Source organism: Echiichthys vipera (assembly GCF_963691815.1).
Source record: "Echiichthys vipera genome assembly, chromosome: 9".
Taxonomy (NCBI): Eukaryota; Metazoa; Chordata; class Actinopteri; order Perciformes; family Trachinidae; genus Echiichthys; species Echiichthys vipera.
Genome location: NC_139834.1, coordinates 31,591,078 through 31,609,175, shown reverse-complemented (window position 1 = coordinate 31,609,175; position 18,098 = coordinate 31,591,078). Strand labels below are relative to the sequence as shown.

General features: G+C 40.8%; 1 protein-coding gene across 3 annotated transcripts in view; it reads left to right on the top strand.

The window, feature by feature from the left end:
- Positions 1-4,270, top strand: part of LOC310951301 (ephrin type-B receptor 2-like) — a gene marked incomplete at both ends in the record, with an annotated part of 99,826 nt that extends 95,556 nt beyond the window's left edge. For all 3 annotated transcript variants that reach the window (XM_083919453.1, XM_083919452.1, XM_083919451.1), the window contains 3 exons: positions 2,992-3,185; positions 3,283-3,438; positions 4,162-4,270. In XM_083919453.1, the coding sequence (XP_083775579.1) occupies positions 2,992-3,185; positions 3,283-3,438; positions 4,162-4,270 (459 nt within the window). The remainder of the gene's footprint in view (positions 1-2,991; positions 3,186-3,282; positions 3,439-4,161) is intronic.
- Positions 4,271-18,098: the final 13,828 nt, after the last annotated feature.

Sequence of the window (18,098 nt, the reverse complement as noted above, 5' to 3'; positions counted from 1 at the left end):
TATAACCCTTTGACTAAATGAATAACAGAAAGCAAGAATACTTCAGATAACCATGTGGCGGTGGGTGATAAAAATTTAGAATAAAATAAAGCTGGAAAGAAAATATATAATAACAAATTGAAATCACATGTAGACGAGTTAAAGGTAATCTGAATTCACATAATAGTATAAGCAGGCAATACTTGATTTAAAAAAATATCAGAAAACACCAGATCTAGAATCAACATAGTGTGATAAAAATGTCCATTTAGCGATTTCTGGTCAAAACTCTTTAACAGACAGAATATCAGCAGCCTGTCAGGACTGTAACTACTAATGCCAAAAATAAACTCCAGCCCGTGCAGGGCTATTAAAGCACAGCTATACAGTTGGTCCACATCAACTCATGGTTATCCAGATAGTATGACAGTGGCTCGTCAGCGGTGAAATCAACAACCCTCCGCGGTCATCAGATCTCTTCTGTGCAGGTGGATGTTATGAAGGCTTTTGCCTTGGTGACTGAAGAGAGTCTCTTCCTCCCTTCGCCCTTCATCACGATGACCAGCCAGGCAGGGTATAGCAATGCAGGTTTGAAGCCCAGGTTGTAAAGCTCCGACATCATCTCTCAGTATTTCTGGCGTTGTTCCACCACCTCCGGTGCACATCCATAATCACCTGGTACCTGTGCAGCCTGATAATGACTGGCCGTGCTCTTTGCCCTGGCTTCGGTTTCTCGGATAGCGCGTGGTGAGCCCTGTCACATTTTGATTCCAGGAAGCCTTCGCCAAAACCTTTTCCGAGCAGATCTGCAAAGAAAGCTGTCGGCTGCGGCCCCTCCACTCATTCGGGTAGGCCAGGGTCCGCCAGCTCTGGGACTCCAGTTCACTGACTTTAGCTAACAGCTTAGCGTTGCTCTCTGCTCACATGGCACAGGAGGCCTCCAGCGTTAGCAGACACTCATCTTGTAAATTTGCATTTACCTCGAGGGAGCCTATCTTCTGAGCGTGTTCGGACACTGTGGCGTGGACGTGGTCCAGCTTTGCTTCGGGCATTGAAATGGAGGCTTTGAAATCACACTAGAGGGCTTTGCGGTGCTCTTCCAGAAGGCAAACGATGGCCGCCATGCTAATCTCGCCACCTGCCTTCTGTACGGGGCTAACTTTCGCCCCCTGGTCTTTTACAGTCTGTCTGGTCGCATACGTCAACTTATTTTGGTAGTGTGTCTGTCAAACTAGATGAATATTACTATTTGTTGTGACTTTCAGGGTCTTGAAGCGTGAAATTCTAAAAAGTTACGGGAGCAAGACTCGACACGCGCCTACTCCATCTCAGCCAAACCGGAACACAAAACGTGAATTTAATTAATAGCCTGCCTCAACCAATTTCAATGACAATTCGGTTGCTTTACACCCCATGATATGTTCTTACAGGGATTACCATACTGTAGACATAAATATATTATGTTCTTACCTTCTTTAAGCTGTACAATCCACACAAGTTTTTTTCTTTTCCATCTTCTCCTTTTTACAACAGACGTCGAGTGGAAAAGGCACGCTGCGCACGTCCATTCCGGATGTTGTATTTTTTTTTTTTTTACAAATTCTATCTAGTTGATAACCAGGTATAGAAGTAAACAACCCGTCCTCATCCCAACTCATAACCTACTGCCCTTTTGTTGATCACTTGTTAATGCCCTGAGTGAGTGCATGTCAAACACATCGCTCAACTACGGTTGTTGTTTGAAAACACAAACACATAGTTAATAGTTACATGTTGTGAATTCTCATTATACTATGTACAGTTAGGTTTAGGTAACAAAAGTACCTTGTTAGGATTAGGAAAAGATCATGGGTGAGGTTAAAATAAGTGTGTTTGCAACGTAACTGCAGTGACACACAAGAGCCATGAGACATTAATGGGACCCAAACTGCAATCTCCTGACCCCAAAATTCCATCAGATGAAGAAGTGCCACACTCAGCAGCTCAGTGGCTACCGTAGCAAATTGCAGCTATTTTAGTCAATGATTGTGACACAAGGCATGTAGCGGCACGTCTCAGAAGCATCCCAGAAGTGGCTTTCCCCTTCGCTTAATATACGCACCAAGTCTATTTTTGACGGAAGCCGCATGACGCGACACAGAGCACCTTGAGCCAGACAGGAAGTCAGACATTTTTAAAGGCATGGAGCATCTGTTGAGTTTTCATAATAAAACACCCTGTGCAGACTTCCAGTGGTATATCATATCACTACATCAGCAAACACACATTCAACTACAGAGCCTACTGACTCATGGTTGAAGCACACAAATCGAGGAAAAATCCCAGGAAAATTATTATTATAACTATTTGTTTACTGTTCTCTTTATACGTCCATAAATGTACAGATTATCACATGCTTTCACATTTTGCGCGTGATTTTGTGATCTTGAGTAATTGCAGAGTAAAGTGCAACGATGGCTCTCTGCTTCTGAAAAGCTCCCAGTGGGTGTTGTTACCAGACAGAGGACAGAGACTTCAGCTTGAGTCCGGTGTTTGTTTGGCACTTTTAGTCCTGGACTACTTGCTTTCAGTGTCTAATATCACTGTTGACAATCACTGGTTTAAAAGGGGCCAAATGCAGATGGCCGTAATAAATCAGGGGTATTTGAAGCCCTTGGAATGAGAAGGAACTGTAAAGTAAAATGTAAACCAGAGACATTTTAGTTTCAGAAAAAGTTACCAGTTGGTTGTGTGTCATAAACTCTATTTTGAACATAAATCATGGGACTGCACCACACAGAAAAGAAACCAGCCTGGCTGAAGCAAGCACATTTACCAAAATGTTAGTTTTGTAAGATATTAAAGTCACAGGATACACAAGCTATAATATCTCATAGAAAGCAACAATCAACGGTTTTATTTCCTTTCATTTGAAGTTTTGATGTTTCTCATCTGTTGAAAACATATCTGGACTGAGTCCAGCTCTAGTCAAGTTATGAGACTCAACATTGTTTTTTATGTACATTCTTGTAGGTTATCAATGCTATAGAGCAGGACTACAGATTGCCACCTCCTATGGATTGTCCAAGTGCACTGCATCAGCTGATGCTGGATTGCTGGCAAAAAGACCGCAACAACCGGCCCAAATTCAGCCAGATTGTTAGCAGCCTGGACAAGATGATCCGCAACCCCAACAGCCTCAAGGCCATGACACCACTGTCATCAAGGTATGACATGGAAAGGACTTTCATCACTTCACATTATGTATGACCTGATAGAAATCAACATGCTATTTTGTTCTTTTGTCTTCTTTCTGTCCACCAGTGTTCACTTACCTCTGCTTGATCGCACCACTCCAGACTTTTCCTCTTTCAATGCAGTGGATGAGTGGCTGGATGCCATTAAGATGAGCCAGTACCAGGAGAACTTTGCCAACGAAGGCTTCACCAGCTTTGATGTGGTGTCTAAAATGTCCATGGAGTATGTTAGATACTTTTTACATATCCACACTGTAAATAAGGTGAACTCACACTGTCCATTCGTACCATGCCCAAGCACAATTCATGGCTAAAGTCTTGTTCGACAAGTGTATGTACAACTATTCCTCGCCCAGGCACTGCACGCTTGCTGGCTGCGGCCCGGTTGAGAGAGGTGGGCTTTAGTAAAGCAAGGATGAACGTGTACTAGCACGAGCATTGACGGCAGTCCTGATGTCTGTGTATATGCGAAGGTTCCTTGCGATGGACATTTAAAAAGATTGCAGCCGAACGGGTCAAGGTGGAGTGTTTGCAGAATTTGTCAGATGAAAATATTTAAAAACAGTCAGACAAAACTAAATATCAGAGCGGTGATGACGTAAAAGCAAGAATCAGTCGAGCTGCGGCCCAGATCATTTCAAGTAATGTGAGTACAAGAGGGCCTGGGTCGTGGGTTAGTCGGAGGGAAGGACAATCACCCTAAAGCACAGGACACGGATCATCTAGGTGTGTGAGTGAGTGTGCCCTAAGGAAAGGTAAAACTAATAATAAAAAAGCTCAAATATCCACTAGTTGCTGTGTTGTAGCTAACATCATATTTTAAAACACACAGTAATTGTCATTAAGACTTTAAATTTCAGCATAGAGAAAACACAAAGTCTTGAAGGTTTTCAAGTGTTAGTCTTGTGGTATACTGTGGTGTAACTGACAAAAGGTTTCTCTTTAGGGACATCCTCAAAGTGGGAGTGACATTGGCCGGCCACCAGAAGAAGATCCTCAACAGCATTCAGTCCATGAGGGCCCAGATGAACCAGATCACGTCAGTCGAGGTGTGAACTCATAGACCAGGAGCACACATGCTCTGTTTTCACTCAGAAACCCAGCAGCCACCAACCCTGCGTTCTCCTGGAACCCTCTGAGGACACAGACTGTGACTTCAACCCCCTCCCAAACCCCCTCACCCCCACCCATGCAGCGTGCTCTTTCCTTGTGGCTACCTATGTTGGTGATGGCAGTGCTGCTGTTAAGGAGGCAGCAGGGGTAAGAGCTTGCTCTTTGAAAGCACCAGATTTGATTTTGTGGTTAATAGAGGCTAACCAATATTTGCACTATACTAAGGAAAAACAAGCTAAAGTTGTGTGCACTGGTAAAGTTGTCGCACAGTTGTTAGAGTTACTGTAAAGTCCGGGTCAGGAAACAAACATTGCAAACAAAGTCTCCTCAGTTCTGCGTTTGTGTTGGAGGTCAATTAACTATGCATTGTCTTTTACAGACAATAGACAAGAAATAATATCAGTCGTCATCTTGTACATAACAATATACTTTGCTTTATTTTGGCATTGACCCCGACAAAAAGTCCAATGGTCTTGATTGCAGTCTAGTAACCACTCCACCACTAATGTCGAATCATCGTTTGAGTGTTTCAATATCTAAATATATCCAAATTACAAAGCTATCTCACAGGACAGTTGTGCTGGTTTAAAACTAAACACAGTTGTACAGAAGTGCATTGCACCCACTATAGATAAAATATCTCATAATTAGAAGATCTGTATCTCACCTAACACTCATATGTCTGATCCTTTTTATTTATAAGTGTCATATTATGCTGATAAAAGATTAAACTGATATATACGTATAATCACTCACTGTACATCCTTCACATTCAACAAAGCATAGCCTTGAGCATTATGCACCAATCCGCTGTGTGCCCTTCCTAACTGGAACTACCACAAGTACCTACAACATCTGTTACTAGGGCTGCATTGACAGACTTCTGGGCCCGTATTCCCAAAACATGTTAAGGCTAAAAGTAGCTGCCAAACTTACTGATTTAAGAGTATCATTACGATTTCCAGTCACAGATACCTGCAAATTGTTAACGAGCTGTCAGACATATGAGAGGCTGACAGTTAGCTGCACATAAACGGGGGCCGTATTCCCAAAACATTTGATCTCAGCACTAAGAGTTCTCCTAAGGAGCACTAAAAATTCTTAATTCAGACTAATTTCTTCAAAGCTATTCCCAAAGCCTCTGAGAGCAACTTTACTAAGGAGTGGGAGGGACTCCTAAACTAAGACCAGAGGGCGGGGCTGACTGTGTTGCTATGGATGACATCATGTCCATCCCTTCTATGCCCATTGATTGGCTGAGAGGGAATGAGTCCCGGAGAGTGAATTTATGATAGAAACACTTCAATGGAGAAGTGAATGAACTGCAGCACTATGTGGGGTCTGGATAGAACATTTATCGTCTGGATCCTCGAGACGACAGCTGAGAGACGCCAAGATCGTCTGCGTTCACAGCTGCTTTTTTCTCATGCTCAAACAGAGGAGATTTGTACCAACTTCAATCTGTGGTGATATTGGTGGTTGTTATTGGTTGGTGATTTGATGTCGGGTCGGGACTAGATAAGCTTTTTACTTCTCTTCCTTTCGGTCATGGGAATTGTAAACCAAGATAATGTGTGATGATGATTTATCTAACTAACATGCCCGAAATAAACAAATAAATCAATAAAATGTCATCCCTGACCAACTCTACCATGTTCATGCCATCTCCATTAAGGAAATGCCTTTTTAAAAGCTCAGTCATTTAATCTCTTCAAAATGTTGACTGCAGCTGCCATGTAAGGTCCTTCCTCATTTACTCTGTGACTTATAGATTTAGGAGCTACTTTTAGTGCTAAAATGCTTTGTGAATTACACTTGTCTTAAAAAGTTTGGAGTCCTAAAATTATTATTGAAATGTCCCTTGTTTTTAAGATTTACTCCTAAATCAACAAGTGAGGACCTACTCTGAGCACATGTTTTGTGAACACTTCCCCAGGACTAGTAAAATATATGACACTTTGTTTCATATTTAATTAGTTGATATTAAAAATCTTTTTTTTTTTTATATGCAAACATACACAGTATTGCTATCAAGACTTCACTGACAGAGACCCAAAACAGCCCAAGACTGAGGAGGAAATATAACATCTGTATCAACTGGGCCAACACTGCCCTTTCTCTAATCTGAAGACTTCTTCCAGTTCCTCAGTAAAAGTTGGTCTCAGCAGCTTTTGGAAGAGGTTTAAAGAGAACACTTTTAGTGCTGTTTAGGACTATGACGGGAAGATCAAATCTTTTGGGAATACAGGTCCTGATCTCATAATTACAGGATCTACATTTCGTAATTCTCTTTTTGTAAAATGATTCATGTTAGCAGGCTTTTTGTGCCTCAGTTGGAAGGACAACATGGTTTGTCAGTATCTTCCTAAACCATTACAAACCACCGTTACAATATATATGACTGTATACTGCTATGGTTAGGGTTTGTGGCACCACAACAGTGTCATGGTACTTCCACCTTGCCTCTGCCCGTGCCAGATGTCATTATTAACAGGGCCACTAGAGCTGTAACATAGGTTGTATTATGCATCATGCATTATGCATCTTTGCAAGAAAGGAGGTATTATGACCTCCTTTAAAAATCAGAGTTTATTGTCTCAGGATTTCTGTAGGATAAACAGGTACTGGGCTCCATATTAACGCCTCTGACTTTGCTCTGATTATCTGTTCATGTGCATATTCTTTTTCTTTTCTCTGAGGTGAGACTCTGCATACTGTGCAAACAGGCAGTTTCAGAAACCACTCTGGGTGGGGATTCTAAAAAGAATATGGTTTTTAGACAGTCTATTTTGTTGGTTTTTAAAAAGGTGGATTTTGATAAAACTGCACTTTTTATAAATTATATGATATGACAGACTCACTGTAAATGTACTGTACACGACTCCTTACTAACCTCAAAACCCATTTAACCTGGTGTTGTAAATGGTCAGAATGTCGTCGATTCGTATGAGGTACAATATTCCGGATTTTGTGATAGTGTCCTATAGAACCCCCAAATCTGTCAGATTTCCTCACAGCTGACGTGATGTTTTGAGATGTAATTATGTTCTAAGAAAGAGGAGGGAATACATCTCTTCCTTCCATTCTTTTTGGGTTAGATAGTTCTTCTTTATGATCTGCACACTTAATCCACAGTTTGTGAGGTAACAACAAAAAACAAACTTTCATTTGAAATTAAATGCAGGTTTGAATTTGTATTATTGTTAATTTCATGTGTTTCATATTTTCAAAAGGCTGGATAACCACTCAAAACAGGAAACTGTGGGTAAAAAGGCTGTAGTGGATTAATTCAGTCCTTCCTTTTCCAATGGTTACATACTGGTCTTTACTTGTGCAATATTTTGCAGTGCATGTTTTTGTTTGAATATATTCTCCATGTTTAGTGGACTGAACAGGACCATCTCCTCTCAAAAGTACATTCGGCAGTACATTGCACAATGAAGGTGTGCTCTGTGCCAAACTGGGTACAGCCCATTATTCTGAAACACCACTAGTAGAAAAATTTCCCATTGGACCAAATGCCCGTTGCTGAAAACAAAAGCCCACTGCTCCAAACATCCACTAGTCTGAAAATACACTCTGGAGTCTGTGAACCAAGTTAACTACAATGTGTGACGTTACTGTTTGACATCCCAAAACACCACCAGTCAGCACATCCACGTTTTTTTTTTCTAACATGATTTCATTAAATCAGAATTCATAAGAACTGAATGAACTCTGAAAAGGATGATCATTTTATTTATATCTTAAACTGGTAAACATCTAATCCTTCTAAAAGATAATTTTTGATTTCTTAAGACTCTTAAAATGACATGAACTCATTTGCAAACATGATTTAACATAAATCTCTATTCATTTTAGCTCAATGTAAAGTAATTAAAGGTGCTGTTTTCCAGGTAATGATCGTGTGCCTTAACGAGACAGTTTAGCATAGAACCTGCTGATTTATGATTATACTGAGTGAAACATGATGCCAAATTTAGCTGAACTCAGTAATATAGAAACTGTTTTTTTTACGTTGTTGTTGTCAGGTAACAAACATAATTAGTGCCTGACAACCAATGGTTAGGCAAACTGATTCCTCTGTCTTTTTTTCCTCAATGTATTTCAGCCTGCACATAAAGGGTAACCACTAATTTCTGACAGTTACCGTTAGCCGTTACTGTTAGCCGTTAGCGTTAGCCGTTCCAGCTAAGTAAAGATGAAAGTGATGTTAGCGATCAAGGAGAAGCGTAGCCATTTGGGCGTGCGTTTGAATGGCGTTTCTCTCCTTTCTCTCAGTCCATGGAGTGAATGCTTGGCCTACATTGACTCTTGTTTTTGCCCGTCTCCGGTCACTCAGCTGCTGGGACAAATAACGCCACCTTCACTGAGGCTCCGAAGCAGCTGCAGGATTGGCAAACTCCATTTCACCAGTGCCAGCCTACAGTAGCTGCACCCAACAACAGAAAACCCTGGCAACCAGCAACGCCCAACACTATTGGCTGCTACCATGGAAACAGAACGGGACAGAAAGTCATTGTCAAACCCGTTAAAATGTAAATTCAGACTAAATATATTTTTTTTATGAAAAAGCAATACTTTTATTCTGTACCCCTCAAAACGCCCCTTGGGTGTATCATTTAAAAACAAAATAAATAGCTATTAATAAAGATTCTACATATTCAGCCTTTAAGTATAGTTAAGGTCTGGTTAGTGTCAGGCACAAAAAACACTTGGTTAGAGATCTAGGGTTTGATCTCTTGTCTATCAAAATACACTACTAACCTATATTCAGAGCAAAAAACATTCAGTCTTATGGAACATTTTTCAGACCATTGGGGGTTTCTTAAAAATGATCCGTGGGACCAATGGATGGCACTATCAAACTTCCTGGAGTCACACAACTTAGTTTGATGTTAAGGATTAATGTGTTTATACATTTTTTTTTTCAAATCCTGTCTTTACCTTTGATATTAAATAAATGTTGTTCAGTCAGGTTTATGCCAATAGCAGTTTGCACTATTTTGCCACATGTGTAGCATTATTGTAACAATGGTCCTATATGTTTTACAGATGCACAAGGACACTATTGTACGTACCAATGTATGGTTCATTTCACTGTCTTCAGCTGATCCTATTCAAGCTTACACATTTTGATGTGTTTTAAAGAAATGTGTTCTTTAACCTACTTCTCAAACATGCTTCCTGTTCTTTTGAATCATTCCGTCAAGCTTACAAAAGTGAGCATATAAGCATGATGGCTTAGTGGCCATGGTTGTAATGTGTGCTCTTCCATCTAAATAAATGAGACAGCCAATCATTTTTTATTTTTTATTTATCCCGTATCTACCGTATATGACTAGCCAAAAGTGGTTTCTCCTGAAAAAAAAAAGAACCCATCAAGTCTGAATGTGGTTCTCAGTGACAGCTCATATGATCCTTGAATGAAATTTTAAATTTTCCTTCCAAAATTACATGTTCATTTTAGAACAATCAAGGAGGCGAAGGGAATATTTTTAAGTTGTCATGTAGAATTTATTTCAAATTTTCACACCAAACATCTGGACTATTCTTTGATGAGATGTGGCTGCTGAAAATGCCTACTGAATCTGCAAATGGTGTAGCAGTGAGAAATGATAGTGCATACACATTCAGTCAGAACAGTGTTATATTCCTTACACTTGACATTATTTGTATTTGTTTTTTTAAATTTTTTATTATGAAATGACAGTGCAAGTTAGAGCCAACAACAGATGCACTGCTGTAAGCACTGGCTGTATCATCTCTGTATGTTGGGTCATTTATAAACACATAATAGAAATGACCTCACTTGAATATGGCCTCTTTATGTACAGTTTAGTGTGTGTGTGTGTGTGTGTGTGTGTGTGTGTGTGTGTGTGTGTGTGTGTGTGTGTGTGTGTGTGTGTGTGTGTGTGTGTGTGTGTGTGTGTGTGTGTGTGTGTGTGTGTGTATGTGTCGTGCTCTGTCCATATTCTGGCCCATGTTTGAGCTGGTAGTCAGTAGGAAGACAATGAGGGATCTGTGAACATGCTTTCTCTGTGGGAGTAAGATGTTCAGATGGATCTCAACCTCTTGTCTGTGTTTTAAGTAGAGACCCGAGGCAGGGGGAAAGCTTATTAATTAACAAGTCATATCAGATTTGTTTAGACAAAAAGAAAAATAAGAGGGAATGCTGAGAAATGTATTTATGAACAACGGTTTATCCATCTCACCAGTTCTTCTGCACAGCATGTTCAGTTAAAGTGCATATTTCCAGATGTGGTCAGTTAGTATATGGTTTGGGGTTTGGGCTCTGCGCTAGCACGGTGGTACAGCATAGAGATCAACTGATAAATTAGTGTATCGACCATGCCAAAGTGTCTACTTTGCATGATTTAGCTACCAAGAATCATTAAGTCTCAGAATCCAATATTTCAGCTTTATGGAGTATGTGTTTCCTTTACTGCACAGTCTTCCTTTTAGCCTGACCCTGAGTGGCCCTGAAAACATTCCTGTGAAGACAGGGGTTTTTAAATATATTTCCTGGACCCATTTTGGTCCAAAGCACAATGGACACAGAAGTCAATGTTGAACTCAAGGAGGTTCATCCACAGCTTCTCTTCTCAACCCCACTGTGATCTCACTTGGACTTTTGTTTTTCTATTTTATGTTTTTTTCTATAAATGTATAGTTGATGGTATACTTGTGAATGATGTATCTGTTTTAATTGTTTGTAATACTGTTATTGTTTCATTTTTTGTAAAAAGCTAGAAAATGAAAAGTAAAGAAAGAAAAGAAAACACAACAAACTGAGTTTTGTAGCAACTGTCTTCAATAAAAAAAAACTAATACAATGGTGACACGCAGTATAGACAAGCTTTTAAGTATTTGACATCAACTGACTTCATTGAGTTCAATTCAATTCAATTCAATTCAATTTTATTGACAGTGCCAAATCATAACAAAAGTTATTTCAAGACACTTAACATATGGAGTAGGTCAAGACCACACTTATGGAAGCAAATCTGTGCCATTAGATTTTAAAATTAGGTAACATTTTGTATTGAGTTGATCTGAAACAACTGGTTACCTTGATCTCATCTTAGAAAATAACCAAACAATTTATTAAGGGGTTTATGTGACTGACTCTGACTTTAAAGTTCACATTGAATCAGCTATATTGAACACTGGTCAATACATCCATAGCTTTTGGGGAACCCCCTTGATAATTACGTGTATTATGCACTTATGCAGTCATGTCCGCCACAGTAGATATGAGATGTGGCTTGAAAATCATTGGTAACATGTTTGTGAGTAGAAGTATAACGGCTTTCACTGATGACAGCACCCAGAGCTGCGAGCGTCTGGCGGCGGTGTGTTTTTTCCTTCGCCTGCTCACTTCCCCCGGTTCCAGACCGACAGTCTGGTGCTTAAGGCAGAGTTTCATTTTGACTAACTCTGACTTTAAACTTAATTTTGAATCGGAAACTAACCAGTGTAGCACGAAAGCATGGTGAATCATAGGTTATTACGTTTATGTATCCATAGTTTGTGGTGGAATCAGCCAACTAGCAGACACTCTTGTCACAGCTATCTGGAATCAATTGCTCTTCCTTGGTTCCCCGGGTGTCAGCGCTAAATTTTATACACTGAATTTGGCCTGTTGAATTTTTTAATTGTTGAATTTTTTAACATTGAATTTGATACACTATTTTGCATCTGAATTTGGTATATTGAAAGTTTTAATGTTGGATTTTTTAATGCTGAATTTTTTAAGCCTTGACTTTTTTAATGCAAATTTTTTTTTAACATTGAATGTTTAACCTTGAATTTAAGAACATTGATAAATGATAGGGATGACCGAGTTTAGCATTATCTGTATCTGTATCTGTTTACCATATGAATTATCTGTATCTGTACTCAGAGTGGGCAGGGCCTATTCCGGACGTGGGTGGAATTTTATCCGAAAGTGGGTCTAGTTGTCTTGAAATGGCCAGGGGTTTAACCAGTATGTTATTTTAAGCATACAATAGATATAGATTGACCAGAAATTGTTATATTTATTGCTGATTAGAAAACTATTTCCAGGACAGCATCAGCATTGAGCTTCAGATCAATGGTTTGATCCCGAGAGCAAACAAACTATTTACACAAGTTTACAAGAATGAATACAACACACAAATGTAATGAACAAGAGTTTACATACTCAACATAACTTTTTTTTTTGATTACTGAGAAAAGGGCTATATAAAATTGATCTATTATTAAGAATTATTATTAGAATTCTTATATACAGTACTAATCCAGCAATCTTGTGCACACAGTGGCGAAAACCTTCCCTTTAAGAGGCAGGAACATCGGACAGGAGGACGGACATCAAAAGGAGAGAGAAAGAGAGAAGAGACAGACAGATGGACAGAGAGACAAGGACAGACAGACAGACAGTCCCAGAGATGCAAGTAGCGACAAAAGTGTAACTATAATAATATCTATAGTCATGTGTAATGACTAACATGTTATGGCAGTTAATATACCAGAGTTATATAAATAGTAGAGACAACTGTAGGGACTCTCATGACACTTTTTTCCCCTCCCTCTACTCCTCTATACCATCTGCCCCACATCTGGATGCGATGTGAGATAAATACCCCGGGAGGATTCGTTAAAATACATTCCAGAACAATACTCTCTTTCTGATTAAAGGAAGTCCTCGATGTTAATAAACCAAGCCAAAAGGCACACTGTAACTCTGTGAGTGCAACTCACACTGGTCAAACGAACCCACCTCTCCCATTTCGGAGCTTTTGTAAAGCACGTTTGCATGTGTACAAGTACCCCAAAGCACGGGGCACAGTACGGATGGACAGTGTGAGTGCGCCCTCAGTGACCTTTGGAGAGAAGCAGAGCGGCCCTCAGTAAGACAAAGGACCGTACTGTAGAACATGTGATGCTGGGGTCTAAGCAGACTTGCTAGTTCTGTGTTTAAGACCAACCATTTTCTTCAAACATTCTCATATTTATATAAACTGTCTATGAAATAATCTTAGTACTTGTGTTATCATCATATTTTGTGTCATTCTCAGGATTACAAGGCTTCAAAGTTTGGTATCTGCCTGATATCATATGCTTCTACATTAATGCAACCTTTCAACAATACTAGTTGTCTTTAATGTGTCCTAACGTGTTGTACGAATTTTACACACAATACTTTAGGCAAATCAGAAGGACCTCACAGAGGATATATTGCGTAATTCAAATTACTTATTACTATTAGGCTTTCTGGAGTCAGCAGAGTCGTTGGTAGTTTAGTGCGCCAGCAGGCATTTATTAGTAGATGGACATCGGAATGATACAGACGTCTGGAGAAATGTTCTATTCTCTATCTAGAGCAGTGGTTCTTAACCTTGTTGGAGGTACCGAACCCCACCAGTTTCATATGCACATTCACCGAACCCTTCTTTAGTGAAAAATAAAATGTGATTTTTTTCAAATTCAACACGTAAATATATGTTTTTTTACTGGTGCACAAAATGAACTGTGCATTAACATTACCTTGTTCAAAGAATAAAACCAACACAGTGCATGAACTCACAAGAAATAACATACCTGCATATCAGTGCGACTTCTGCTGTTGCCTTTGAGAGACCAGTTCAGATATGCGTGGCTTCACCTTGGTAAGTGCCACTCTCATGTCATTTTCACAGCAAAGTCTGTTCCTTTTCTTCGTTTTTATGTCCAGCATCCTCGAAAAGGATTGCTCGCAAAGATATGTTGTAACAAATGGGATAAAAAATTCCAGGGCTTTCTTAGCAATAACTGGATACTTTTCCATTTGTCGACACCAAAATGTTGAGAGCGTTGATGTTCTGAAGAGTTGCTGTTGAACCTGGCTCTGCTGAATTTCAATGATTTCGTCGAGGTATTCATCATTGACATCTGCTGTCTCAACAGCAAACGTGAACGGCTGTCTCACCCATGCTGGATATGACTCTCTTGTAGGGAAATATCCGTCGAGAGACTTTGCAAGCTCATCTAAGTGTGTAGCAATTGTTTGCTTCAGTTCCATGGGTACAGAAATGTCTCCGATTCCTGACACATCTTCGATCTTACTTACACAGTCGTCCAGAAGGGGAAAGTTTGCGAAGTTATTGTTCTCTGTTCGCCGTTTCCATAACGGTAGCTTTTTTGAAAAAGCCTTCAGGTGTTCTTCCGCTTCCAGGATGTTGACTCCACCACCCTGCATCTGCTGATTGAGATGATTGAGAGCTGCGAATATATCAGCCATGTATGCTAAAATGAGAATGAACTCAGAATTTTTGAAGCAATCTGCATGACAATGTTGGTGCTCTTGCAAAAACAGGGCTAATTCCACACGCATGGCAAAAACACGATTCAGCACCCGTCCCCGGGATAACCACCGAACATTCGAATGGTACAGAAGTATCTCGAATTCAGAGCCCATTTCTTTACACAGCTCACTGAAGATGCTGTGCCTCAGAGCACTATTTCGCACATAGTTCACACATTCCACTACAGTTTTTAATGCTTCTGCCATTTTTGGAGGCAAGGTTTTTGTTGCCAACGCATGCCTGTGCAGAATACAATGCGTAACAATGATCTGTGGTGCATCGGCTTTTACTAGCGCGCCAAAACCAGACTTTCTTCCCAGCATGACTGGAGCTCCGTCCGTACAAACTGCAGAAACCATGTCCCATGAAAGACTATTGTATCTAAAGAAGTCATCCACAAGCTTCTTCACATCGACTGCCTTAGTTGTTGTTGTAAGAGGCTTACAAAATAAAAAATCTTCTTTTATCATGTCATCTTTCACAAAGCGCACAAAAACGGCAAGCCGGCTTAGATTAGAAACGTCTGTGGTCTCGTCGAGTTGAAGGCTGAATTTTGCCGTGCTTGAAATCAGATCTGCGACTACTTGAGCCAAGATATCTTTACTCATGTCCTCTATTCTGTCGCTGATGGTGTCATTTGAAAGAGGAATTTGGGATAATTTACCTTCGGCCGCTGTTCCGAGTATCAGATTTGCCATCTTTAACGCAGCTGGTTTTATGAGTGTTTCACCAATGGTGTGTGGCTTGCCCTGCTTTGCGATCAGGTAAGCAACTTCGTAAGATGCTGCGAGGATCGGTTTGTTAATGGGTACAAATCCAAGAGCAGGCAGAGTGGCCCTTTCATCGAATCTGGCTTTCTTCACCTTGAATTCAGCAAGCGTTGGGTTCTTGTATTCCCCGTCTCCATGGAGCTTCAAGAAGTGTTCCTTTAGTTTTGCCGGTGCGAGACTAGAGTTGCTCAACTTGGCATTGCAAATCATGCAGATAGGACGCTGACTCCCATCACGTTCCGTGATACATGTGAATCCATGTTGTACATATTCGTCCGACCACTTTCTTTTTTTGCTCGACATAGTTAGTATGGATTAAAATATTAAGAAAGAAATCACAGGACGTACTACCACGACAGTCACACGTTGACTACTGAGCGCACTAAATTCTCCGCAGCACTGATTGGCCAAGCAATGTAACATGATCATCTGCAGCCAGTGATGGCCAAGCGGGGCGTGTCATCATGAATTTACACGATGAGTCAGGTGTCTCTTGACCTCCGCGGCGGAGGCTCCGCCGAACCCCTGAGACCGACTCACTGAACCCCTAGGGTTCGATCGAACCCAGGTTAAGAACCACTGATCTAGAGTAACTGTGTGCAACACAGTACCCGTGATCAGAGGCAAGAAGTTCTGATATCTATTCTAAAAACTCCAGCATTTATGCTTGTTACAAAGGCGTGGTTATGTGTCTGCTTGTGCGTGCATATGTGTATTTCAGAAGCAGCCGTCCTGACTCCCCCATCTTCAACCCCCGCGTGTCAGGTTACCCTCTGTGTCCACAGGTGTCTATTTCTTTATCTGTGAAGGAAGCACAGCACGTACAGCAATTTTCCACATCTCAACTAGTTTTGCCAGGTGCAGGTCTTTGTGACCTTGACTGACTGCCAAAAGTTTGTGTGCAGAAAGAGCAGAAAAGCTTGAGTCAAAAGTTTGTGTGCTTTGTTAGAAGCAGAAAAGTTTGAGCTCAGACTAATAATCACTATCACACTTTTAAATGATCATACCTAATAATCACACTTATCACATTCTTATTAATCATTACTAATACACACGCTAACACATGATTATTAATTCTTCACTTCCCCCTGTTGATCACTCACCAGATCATTCCTTCTTGGCAGGTCAGACAATGGGACTATCTCATTTCTAGGGTCTGGGTCTGTTGTGGCTAACATTTGATACTTGGGCCCTTCCTTTTTTATGGCCGTTTGCAACAACAGCCACACAAGGTCAGAATGGCTGCAAACACAGCAATTGCCACCAATACTGAGACACCCATCCAGCTGTCCCACATGGTTGTGTCCAAACCTGAGTAATCTTTCACTTTTTTGTTCAATACTCTGAGACCGTCTATGGCTTTTGTCAAACTACTATCTGCCGCTGTATTATTGGTCGAACGGGTCGTACGATTCTTGGCATGAGTCACATTACTTGGGGCTTTAGTGGGGACGGTACTATTAGATTGCAACTGGGTTTTGTGATCATGGAGAAGTAACAGCGGGAGCACTACTACTAGGGTGATTCCTAGGAGGAAACATAATGTTCCTCTGAGACCACAAAATCCTGGGTGTCTAAAGGGATACCACAGCGTGGCCTGCCAAGTTCCATAACTAACAATTATCTGACCATGCACATATAAGATAGATTACCACTAAAATAATGATATAACAATAAACACACTAAGTGTCCACACACACACTGTTTGTTTTTTCTGCTCCCTTTTTACCCTATTTATCCACTCTATATACTGTGGTGTTTTTACTAATGGTGTATGTGGGTCAATAATAGATTATATGTATTTACAGAAGTCCCTTAATCCTGTTCGGTTAGATCTGTTCTGACTTGGTCTAGGGACCTTTTGGGCTCCTCCCCCTGTCTACACCTTGAAAGGTGAATCCACTTATCACTGTCCTGCACTTTTACTGCTGTGGAGGTTCGCTCCAACACCTTATGGGGTCCTGTCCACCTGGGGTGTGTCCACTTTCTTTTCAATGTCTTTACATATACCCAAGGTTCTGCTAGCAAAGTCAGTGGGGCGGGTGCTGGTCCTGACCCGCCTTGGCTTCCTGCCAATGTCTTCACCCAGCCCTGAAGCTGAGTCACGTAGGACCGTGCTAGTCCGGGTGTGGCCCCCGGCTGAAAGTCTATCATAGATAACCAACAGGTATCTAAAACCTCAGCATGTAACAATCATGTCTGTATAGTCAATACATATTTCCTCTCCTGGCCCTGTCAATTTTGGACGAGCCCCTGGCTGAGGTGAAAATGTTGGCGCTACATTATAGGTGTTACAAACGGGGCATGATTTCATTTTGTTTTTTATCATAGCTGTCATGAACGGATGCCACCATTCTTCCATAGTATTCTGCATTTGTCTGGTTCCCTCATGTGTTGGTCCATGTGCTTCGTCTAACAGAGAGGGCACTAGTGAGGATGGTAACACTGGTTTCCCTGTCTGTGGACATCGATCCAGTCCTTCTGCATCTTTAACTGCTCCTCACCCTATCCACATGGATCTTTCCTCTGGGGAGCCCTCTTGCTGGAGAGCTACTAGCTGATTGACTGTCCATCTTGGAGGTAGTGGCTCTGTTAATTCTGCCTGCATCATTAGCAATGGTACTCTATACCCTGCTGCTTTCTTGGCCGCAGCGTCTGCCGCTGCATTT